The sequence below is a fragment of the Leuciscus leuciscus genome, assembly GCF_965113295.1.
Source record: "Leuciscus leuciscus genome assembly, chromosome: 25".
NCBI lineage: Eukaryota > Metazoa > Chordata > Actinopteri > Cypriniformes > Leuciscidae > Leuciscus > Leuciscus leuciscus.
The window spans coordinates 27,452,909-27,464,231 of NC_138724.1; the positions used below are offsets into that span (position 1 = coordinate 27,452,909).

The window sequence follows — 11,323 nt, forward strand, 5'->3', positions numbered from 1 at the left end:
TATGCATATTATGACCTCGCTGAGTAACATTTACATAGAAATGCCATAAAAAATTAAACTTCCTCATATGGATGTGATATTGTTGTGCTTTATATCATTAATTGGGTCCATAACCTGCATTTATGCCTCAAACCAACAGCCATTTCACTTTAAATGAGCTGTAATAAATCCAAATGAGAGGACAAATCTTGTTTTATGTTTGTTTACAACGTCTTAAGACAATACATATCTCAAGACCCCATTTAACAAAGAAGGAGGGTCTTTCATATAAAATATGCCGTCTAAACCAATTAAATTCGCGGCTGATGTAACGGGCATGGAGAACTGGCCAATCACAAACACAATAACAAACCCATCCATGTCTATCCCAGTGTCCAAGCGACTAGCCAATCGCGCTTCGAGCTCACCTAACTGACGTGCGTCTCCACCAATGGGAGGCCATATCTAAAAGTAATCGGTCCTGCCTTCGCGGAGAATGCCAGAGATACTCGGTAATGGCGACAGGTTTGGTAAGTAAAAAAGTTGTTGAAATATTACCATGAAATGAAACAGTAATGTCAATGAACTTTATTTTGCGTGACTATTTTAAACGGGGACGGTTGTGGCCGTGGGAAGCAAAAAGACTGTCATTCATTTTTTCGATCGCAAATGACAACTTTATACTTGATGGGTTTTTTTTTTTTTCCTCCGTGACGTTTGTTGTTTTGCTTGTGGTTTAGTAATTCTCAACCTCATCTTAGTGACAATAGTTAAACACAATTGGTCGTGTTTTTTTATCAAAGCCAAGAAGAAAACAGGGTCTCCATTCATTACACTGGGGGGAAAGGAAGGACTTGATGTACCATGTCTCAACTTGTTGACATTCTTTTGTTTACAGCTCCCACCATTGACATTTGAGTTCAGTTTTAAGCATTTATTTTCAGTAAATCTACGTGGATCAAAAGTCTCACCGCTGGATGGTCTGTATAAGATGTGTTTTTATTAAATACGGCAGTTGTTGATTCATTTTTGGCGATTTTTTCAAACAAAGACCTTCATATCGTTGCTACAGCCGTATTGAAGTTATTGTTCCCGTATTCAGTTATAAAAAAATACATTATTCGTGCTAAAATATCAATTATTAACCAAAACATCTATGCGATTCCGTCCGTTTTGTTCACGAAAGCATAAAAATCGTCTTTTCTTCCTGTGTGAAAAACTGAAACCGAGCAAAATAGCCTCAAATGAAGCTTTCCGCTCATAAACACGGACGATCTTCGATTGAATCGAACGGGGAGATTTCAATCCATGAATCTCTAAAGTCATGGTGAATTTTCTAGCGCAGTCTATCGCTGTTATTGATCCCCCGTTGTTACGCAGTTATGAATGAATGAGCTGCGCTGCGCATGCGCGAAGTCCCTGAAAGTTTATAAACAAGCCTTGCGTGCAATGCGGGTCACGTGACTGCGCTTTACAGAAACGGACGCAGTGCTAGCAAAAAAACAAAACGCGTAATTTAACACGCCAAAATGAATGACTCAAAGCCTTTTACATTCTCTTATTTAATATACGTGTGCTCAACGTGATCAAGCAGTGGCCAAGAACATATTGCACAATACCCCACAGAAAAGGCTGTGTTTGTTTCTGTGTTTTGCTTCATTCATTCATTCATCCATTTCGTTCATTCATTCATGCATTTCATTCATTCATTCATTCAAAATAAAAGTCTACATAATGCAAAAACAAAAACAAAACCCAAAGTAAAAGCATATGCAAGTATGCTGGTCTGGAAATTACCTACCCATTTTTCTTTCACTTTAACACTATGTATTAACGCATTATGTTCTAACCATGAAATATTTTTCCAAATAAGTTTTAATTACATGAAATAGCTTCAATCATACAAATCCAAACGGAAAATGGTAAAAAAAAAAAAAGAAAGAAAGAAAAATGAGTTTTTTCGATAAAATCATGATTTTCTTTTCTATTTAATTGCACATTTCTTTTAGAAATTGATAGATTTAATATACTTGGAACTCATCCAAACCAAAAATAAGTCGATCCCTTTCATTCCCAATCATTTGGCTAACTCATCCTCACTATCATCACATGGAAGAGCTAACTCTGCGCTCTTCCTTTTGCCCTTTCCGTAAAATATTGCTGTATTAATTTTCTGAAATGAAGAAATCAATTTGTTATTTATACATAAATACAACTATACTACAATAAAAACTTCAAATAAATAAATAACTTCAATCATATTGTTGATGCTACTATATAAAAAAAAAAATCCCCATGGGGAAATACATTACTGCAATTCCATAGTGGTATTATAGTGATATTTTTCTCAATTTACAGTTAAACTATGTTTGACAAAGTTGATTTACTAATATACTTATTAAATATGCAAAAAAAACACACAAAAAAATCCCTCTTGAGAAGAGATGTTTAGAAATTAGTTTAATAGAGCGTTTTCTGAGCACTTCAACAGGTGTCTTCCGTGTGAGGGTGACAATGGGAACGAAGGACATTCAAATGTCATGTGACTTAAAAACAGCACATCATTGGCTACCTTAAGCCTGCCCTTTTAATTGCCATAGTGCGACATATTGTATTTCTTTCTGAATAGCAAGGAAATTTGTAAAAATGTTTTGTTAAACACCATACCATAGAGGGTTAACCACTTGTCTTGTATTTGCAGCCTTCACAGCTGACATGGTATAATATGGTGTGGGAAGTGAAAACTCAGTCAGTCCCCCAGAGAGTCCAGCAAGTCCAGTCACAGAGCTCAGGAATGGACGAGGCCTTCGACCTGCTCAAGTGTAATGAGCGTCTGCCCTCCTCACCTGGCTGCCCTTCTAACGAGAGCCACATGGAGTTCGGTAATAAGCTTTACCGCACATATTTGAGTCTAAAAAATTAAAAAAATCAAGTGCAAACAATATTCAGATTACTTGTAAATGACAGTTTGTGTGTCTGCAGATGACCTGCCGGAGCTGCAGGAGGTGCAGGACGATCAGTCGACCCCTGGCGTGTTCCAGGTGGCCCCGGGTGTGTCGCATCACGAGGAGGAACCCGGCGACGCATGGAGTTCCAGCGTTTCACACACAAACTGGCTAACCGAGCTGGCCAACATCGCCACGAGCCCTCAAAGCCCCCTGCTCCAGAACGCCCCACACAACCGGTCAGGAAATCCTGGAATATATACCATTGCACATTCATGTAAATCGTGCAGCTCAGGCTATACTGATGATGACACATTATCATTGCAGGTCTTCTCCTGTCCGCATCTTCTCCAGCAGTAGCAGTTTACATTCCTACGCTCGACCCCCTCTGTCTTCCAGCAGCGCCCCCAGTCCCGCCCGCAGCCACATGAGAGAGCGCCGGCGCACCAGGGTACGGCCACGGGCCTTTCCAAACACAAACACTCATAATCAGGTTTAATGCCAAAGTTATGTGCAGATATCAAGGTCCAGAAATAAGGTTTTGCCACTCTTGCCAATGAAACCAGCAAATTTACTCGCCATGAAACTTATTTATATTATTTAAATTATATATATATTGACATTAACACCCGCCAAAAGCTGTATCAATACTGAAATATCGGAAACTATTCTGCAGGAGACACTATACCAGCTGCTCTCTCTCTCTCCGACAAACAAGTGACACACAAACCCGCCTCTCCTCACTCATTTGTTTAATTTGCTCCGGATTAATATTGTTGGTGTTACAGGGCTTGAGTTTCGGCGTGGGATTGCGCGTATTCAGCATAATTTTACTCATTCCCGCAGATTTTGTGCTCACACCCAAAGTGTGCGCACATAAAGACAAGTATATTGGCTAAATAATACAGTATAATGGGTCCCGTATGTCAGGTCTTAAAGGGACAGCAGCCTAATAAACCTGCTGCCAAATTTTGAGATAATATTAAAAATATATAACTGGCAGTTTTCCTCCATGGAATCGATGTCAAAATTGTGGCCAGTGAAAATGCTGAGTGGCTAGTAACCACTTTCCAGTGTTTGGTGAGCAAAAAAAGTCAATGTCAAGCCCTGTATAAATTATGGCTGTCAATGTTAGCTGGTCAATGCATGCGATTAATTAAAAATCATTTACGCGTTAAAATAATTTAACGCAAATAAATGACTTGAAGCATGAGAAATTGTACACATTTATATGTTATAATTATATGATCTTAGAAGTCGGGAGTTTATCGCACTGAGCATCGACAATGGCGCCAGCACCTGAAACCCTGGTAGGCGGAAACTTTAACCGGATTTCGCTTCTCTGTTTGCGAGATCAGATCATTTTAAGTCGCTAAACTGGGAAAATTTTTGGTCCATTGATCCAATAAGCGAATGCATTCAAACAATCAGTCCAAAACAGCGCTAATGTAAAGATAACCAGGCTTATGTCATCAGAGATGGCAGAGAGAATAGAGCCTCACGTTGCGTTCTCAGTGAATTATTCATTCCCAGTGTGTGTTTCGCTTTAAAACACGAGGTGTGTGATTGTTTCTGAAGAGCACAAGCCCTTACACATCACGCTTGTGTGAAATACAGACTGAAGGGAATGTTAAAACCCACCGCTGGATGGCCATGCAAACTACATTTCTTGGCTAGATAAAGCAACATCTCACTAGTAAAGTTTCGATGGAAGAGTATTACGATCAAGGTAAAGATGATTGCGGTGACGTACAGGAGTCGTATTGTATGCTCACTCTCGACGCAGTGTATTTACGGACAGACACATTCATTTTGTTTTCACACACATTCAGGATAATGTTTTGATTTGTCATGTGTATGTTGCTGTGTTTAGTAATTCTGAATGGATCTGTGATAGTAGGTAAATGCAGTCTGGTCAAGGCGGTTGGTTTAACTTTAGGGTATTTAATTTTTTTGGGGCATTTCCATGTTCGGTATCACAACTTGACTTGTGTAAAATGTAAACAAGCTCTTTGATGTTGCACTGTACACATACTATATACTGTGAATTCTGAAAAGTTTTTTTCTGTAATGTTTTTTTTTGGTGTGCATAAATGTATGAATTATAAGGACTCCTTATATCATTTGGTGTCCTTTTTTTTTAGTCTCCAAGTGTCGTTTGTGAGAATCAGCATTTAGTCTTGATGGTTTCCTTTGCTGGATATAGCAAATGATGTCAAAATGAACGTGGTAAACAAGATAAATGGTGTAAGTTTAATTTCACAATATGTTTGCGATAAATTGCACACTTTTTGTGCTATTAATCGCAAACTCATCGTGACATTAAGCATACACCATTTTTAAATTGTAATCTATTGACAGCCCTAATGTAAATATATAATATATAAAACATATATATATCACAAATAAATGTTGTGATGTTAGTTCCATCAAGAGGATCATACATTTTTGGCCCAGATCTTGTACTGACAAGAAATGAAAAGCTACACAGTCCGTTAAATTAGGGTTAGACTTATGCCAAACATATAACATGCTAGAAACATAATAATCACTGCAATAATGATCCAATCACACACTCTTATGCATTTGCCTGTTTAAAGCCAGACTGTGACTTTTTTGCCAAACAGCGGCTGGCCGTCAAAGAGTGAATCGGATCTAGTATAGACTTCTGAGGCTGTTTTCTGTGCGTTTTACAGGCCAGCAGTGAGTCGGAGTCTGGCATTTTCTGTATGTCGTCTCTGTCCGATGATGACGACCTGGGATGGTCCCATTCCTGGCCCTCCACTGCCTGGCATTGTTTCCTGAAAGGTAAAGACACACGCAGATAAAGGTGCTCCTAAAAGCTTGGGAACAGAATAGCAGCCAATATTGTAATGGCAGTCATTTTATCAATGAGTGACTTGGAGAAATGTGGTGAACAGCACCTTCTGCTGTTACAAATGCAGAGCAACAGGAGTAAAAGAGGGAAACAGGCGTGTCTCTGGGTCACAGGAGGGACAAGAAGTCCTCAGAACAAATTCTAGTCAACACACCCTCTTCCTAGAACATGTTTGCTTGTACTTCAATGCAATTTTATGTGAACAAAAGTGTATTGATTGATATGTGTGTATCTCACCAAACCATCTTTTTCCTCTAGGAACACGTTTACGCTTCCACAAAGGTCCGAATGTGGAGTGGCAGGAGGCAGAGGATGTGATGGAGTCGGATGAAGATTCTGAGGACGAGGGAGAAACACGGTCCAACCCGATGAAGGTAATCGTGTAAACATGAGCTCTGTGCAATTATTCATCAAGTTACTTCTAAGTATGCTTTGAAAAATCCTATTGACAAAATAATATAAGTTTGTTTGTCTCGCAGAATTATGGCTCTGATGGTCTAAAGCTGGTGATCTTTGAGGAGAGCGTGTCTTTCGGCCAGTCTGTCCTGAAGTTAACCTTTGACCCTGGTTCCCCTGAAGCAGGGCCTCTGACTGCTGAGTGCAGATTGGACCATCCGTTTTTTGTGAAAAATAAAGGTAAACGCAAAAGCCTTTTTATATGCAGTATCGTTACCAGATCAATGTGATTTCAGAAGATTATTCTGACTGTGTGTGTGTGTGTGTGTTAGGGTGGTCTTCTTTCTATCCGAGCCTTACCGTTGTACAGCACGGCATTCCCTGCTATGACATGCAGGTCGGAGACTTGTGTCTGCCGCCAGGACACCGTGACGCCATCAACTGCGACGACTCTGTCGTTTTTGACACTTTTAGGAGGTACCAGCGTTGTTATTGTGAACTAATCTTCCTTAATTGAAATAAAGCTGAAATTAAATATTAGATCAAAATATTACAAATATTTGATGAAGGAAATTTTTTTTTAAATATTGCCATGGCAACTAACTGAAATAAAATTACTAAGTACTAAACTAAAAACTGAAATAAAAATAAATTAAAGCTAAATAGAAATAAAAACACATACATTTAAATATACATATATGTTGATTGCATATGTGTTTGTTCCTTATTGTTTTCCTGCATTGTGTTATAATGAACATACGGAATATGCATCTCTTTTTTTTATTTATCATTATTATTATTACTATTATTTGGTTTGATTTTGTTTTGTTTATGGCTTGTGTTTTGGATTGATGTCTACATTGTTAAAATATCAATTAAAAAAAAGGAATGAAAAACTAATAAAAATGACAAATGTACACACAAAAATTAATTTAAAATAAAAACTGAAATTATAATATTAAAAGCTAATTGAAAATATGAATGAATATTATAATAATATTTTTTTTTTAAGTATTTTCATTCTAAGTTCATGTTAACTAATTTCAACAAATGAAACCTTGGTGTAAATTGTTACCAATATTCATTCTTTTTTCATATTAATGTTAAGATTTTTTTTGCATTGTGGTAATGACAAATTAAAATATGATTTAAGAAAAATATATTTGTCTTATTTAATGTGATATATGACCTAATTTGATACTGTTTTGCAACTAGTAACTAATTTAATTTAGTTAGTTTTAGTTTAGATTTCCTAGATGTATCTTATTATTATTTTAAAATAATAATAATAACATAGATACATCATTTCTGACATAAGAACTTTTGAGAAAAGAAAAAAATTATAAGAGAAAAAGAAGTAAAAATCTAACAACAATAACACAACCATTAACGATAACTGGTACATGAGGTCTTGCTTTGTGGTATTGTGGTACAGTTCTAAAAGTATGTTAATTATTTGTTTTTTGTATGGAACAATCCCATTTCCTCCTGTACTTTCCCCTTTGTCCTTCTGTAACCGAAGGGACAGGGTGATTTTTTCCACGGACGTTTAACATGTTTTCTCACCCCACAGTTACGACTTCACTCCTCTCGACTCTTCTGCCGTGTATGTTCTGAGCAGTATGGCACGCCAGCGTCGGGCTTCCCAGTCCAGTGGGGGCGCTGTGAGTCCCGACTGTGAGGCCCTCGGCTCCTCCCACCACTCCACCAGCAGCAAATCACAGCGCAGCCACGCCTCAGGGAGCTCTGGAGCCACACCCACAAAGTGCAAGCGGCCAATGAATGCCTTCATGCTTTTTGCCAAGAAGTACAGGGTGGAATACACACAGATGTATCCCGGCAAAGACAACAGGTGTGTTGATGTGCAAACAAACACATGTGTGCGTTAGCTCTGTTCCAGAACCCTAGTGAGCTGATACTGGCTCCGATATAATTGATAACATATTAAAGTTAATCATTCTTCTTGGGAAGTTCCATATGCATAAAGTTAAAGTAATGTCTATAACACCCTCTTTTTCAATTTTTTCTGTAAAAATCTTAAAATATTCTATGACTCATTGAATTCAATCACTAGAAATAAGAAGTGTATAAAAACATCTCTTATATTGAAAAAAAAAAATTTGTAGAATTTAATGTTAATCTGTTAAATGTTTTCCCAAATATCTGTTTGGCTTATGTTTAATGTTAAATGTCATTTTAAGCTTTTATGAAAGTTGAATAAAAAAAAAATAATAAAAAAAAAATAGTAAGGCAGACATAATTATTTTATTTTTTTTATAAAAAATAAAAACCTAGTGAGCTGTCTTGATGTCTGTTTCCTACATAGGCAGCATCGATACTAAAATAGGACAAAATAATACATTTTCGTAGAATAAGAAGAAAAAAATGTTCTGAAGTGTCCGGTTTCATGGATAAATGAGACATTACAGATGTTTCTGTGTCTAATTTACTCAGAGCCATCAGCGTGATTCTGGGCGATAAATGGAAGAAGATGAAAAACGAGGAAAGGAGGCTGTACACCATGGAAGCCAAAGCTCTGGCCGAGGAGCAGAAACGTCTCAACCCTGACTGCTGGAAACGCAAGAGAACAAACTCGGTTAGCATTTTTGAATTAGCATGATTAGCGTTGATATCATGAATCTGTTTTTGAAAGATAAAATTTGACTTACCTCGATTTTCTCAAAAGAACTGTCGTCATTTTCATTGGCTCTTAGGTCATTAAGAATTTTAAATTGATCGTTAAATCATATTCCTCTCCATTTCGCTGTAGGGCTCTCAGCAGAACTAGCCTGAGGATCGTCACCAAAACACGAACTGGACAGCAGGAGACGGACACCGATACACATTCTCTCAAAAGAATGATAAACCGCAACTGTGATGCTTCACGCACTTGCTTTAGGGAAAAAAAACAAACAAATCAAATTCGCTAATTACAACGAAACGTCTTCGCGAGAAGAATTTGCGAAAGAAGAAATACATTTTTAAAAATATATGAACGAAAGGCAAATCATGATATAATTATATGCGATATAAAAAAATGTTTTAATCTAGTCAACTAACAGTGCTTGTGTATTTTTCTTATCCTTTCAAAAATGACGAAAATGCCTTACTTTTCCAAAGCAAGACAACGCTCAGTTCTTCTATCAGGTAATTTCGTATTTCTAGGCTTGAAAGGTGCAACCCTGTGGTGCTATTTTACTGAGGCCGAAGGAGCGATATATATATATACAAATAATGTCTATTTTTCAATGTAAAAAGGGGAAATTTAGATCTTAGCTTGTTTTTTTTTTTCAGCTGTTCATATTAATTATATTTGTATAACTCAACTTATTGCACAGACTCAAATGTATTGCAAACAGACGAATGCTGTTGAACTTCGTATTCGTCGACGTGCTGGAAAATGGTTGAATTTGATATGACACCAGTCCAGCCTAGGCCATAATCAGTGTGTGTGTCTGCGTAACTGTGTGCAGGTGTGTGTGTGTGTGTGTGTATGAGTCTATCCATAATGGCCATATTGAACATGGATAGAGTCCCACACGCAAGCAAGCAAGTACAACGACACACATGTTGTCACATACAGCACTTCAGGGCCATGCCTTCACTGTAAGTGTTCTTGTTTTTGCACTTTATATTCAAATATAACCTTATACAACCAATAAATGTATACAAGCTGAAATGATGTGTAAAAAATTTATATATCTTGATAAGATGTATCCTTTGACACAATCATGGCCAAACTGAGCAACTGAGTGTTGTGTTTTGTGTTTGCCATTGGATTGCATTACAAATACATTTATGTTAATATTGTACAGGTCAACGTTCCCATCCATTTCTTGCACAAACTATTCTTGTATCATATTATAAATAAAATTTTAAACTCGCTACCCTATACATGTGCACCATTTCTTTTGTGTCTCCTGACATGAAAAAATTATAATAATCAACATAAACAATGTGTCTTTGTACAAACAAGCGAATTACGTTGGTACGCAACTTCCCGCCAAATCCGTCCCGACAGCGCTAAAATATAAATCTTTTTTTTTAAAGGTTTATCAAATCGCATTTAGGTAAAGACAGTTTTTTTCATACTCTCATAATTACTGTTTTATTATAATATATATAAAAAAAAAGAAGTTACATAGCGTAATTTTATAAAATAAAATAAAAGTCCTGCCCCAATAAACTTCGATTATAAACGCATTACGATTTTTTAAAGCAATTATATTCTGTGGTAAATGAGAGAATGTTGGCTTGGATTCAAACAGCACTGTGTCAGTAATTAATAGACAAAGTTTGTAAAAACCTGTTTTAAACGTCCGACCAGTGATTTGCATTTTAAGAAGTATCAGCCGTACTCATCTCCGTGGCGACGGTGTCCCTGGAGACTCTCCAGACATCAAAACAAATCTTCATTAAAACAGCCTTAATGAAGTCTGTGTTAATACACACCACAGTGTATCAGAAGATCTGTGGATCAATCTTCCATTCAGCGTATTTGCTTTGAAGTTTCAATTGAATCTTTCCCGTTCTCACCAAACATCAAAACTCAAGTAATTGAGTTGCACGGCCAGAAATCAGGAGCGTCGCCATCAAATGTAACCTTTTGTTGAATATTCACCACTCGAATCTTCATATGTGGCTTGTTATCTTATTTTATCTGACGTTACAGGTCTGATATTGTCCAATAAATCTCATTACCTAAATTGCAGACAGATATTATGAGTTATTCGGGTACATCCACCAGGGGGCGCACAAACACAATACATGCTACACATGAAGCACGTGTTCATCAGCTTTGTGCTTCTAAAATAATATAATTATTAAAGCTAAACATTAATACATATAGGCTTACTGTACTGTGCAACAGTTTTTAAGTAGAACTGAAATATGGATTTTAACTGCCTTAAGATAAATAAAATAAAAAGACTAGGGCTAAATATCAGTAGCACACCATGACACTTAGGCTATATCATTAAGATATATATAAAATAATATGTAAAAGAAACCAGATTTTCCAACATTAGCCCAGCTTTCCACATGCTTCTTTCAAAGACAGCTCTCCTTGTGAACAATTCATGTCTTTCAAAGTCAGAAAACACTTAAATGTCCTCATGAAATTTAA

General features: G+C 36.9%; 1 protein-coding gene across 1 annotated transcript; it reads left to right on the forward strand.

Annotated features, from left to right (window-relative positions):
- Positions 1–397: 397 nt before the first annotated feature.
- On the forward strand, positions 398–10,090 carry hbp1 (HMG-box transcription factor 1). The gene is made up of 11 exons (XM_082160029.1): positions 398–509; positions 2,681–2,861; positions 2,962–3,163; positions 3,252–3,375; positions 5,621–5,732; positions 6,061–6,176; positions 6,282–6,438; positions 6,531–6,675; positions 7,772–8,050; positions 8,653–8,794; positions 8,969–10,090. The coding sequence occupies exons 1-11, from the start codon at positions 495–497 to the stop codon at positions 8,984–8,986; spliced, it is 1,491 nt and encodes a 496-aa protein (XP_082016155.1). The 5' UTR covers positions 398–494; the 3' UTR covers positions 8,987–10,090.
- Positions 10,091–11,323: the final 1,233 nt, after the last annotated feature.

Coding starts and splice junctions, on each gene's coding strand:
- hbp1 (XM_082160029.1), top strand. Junction 3,164..3,251: donor CAGAACGCCCCACACAACCG/GTCAGGAAATCC, acceptor TTATCATTGCAG/GTCTTCTCCTGTCCGCATCT. Junction 6,676..7,771: donor GTTTTTGACACTTTTAGGAG/GTACCAGCGTTG, acceptor CTCACCCCACAG/TTACGACTTCACTCCTCTCG.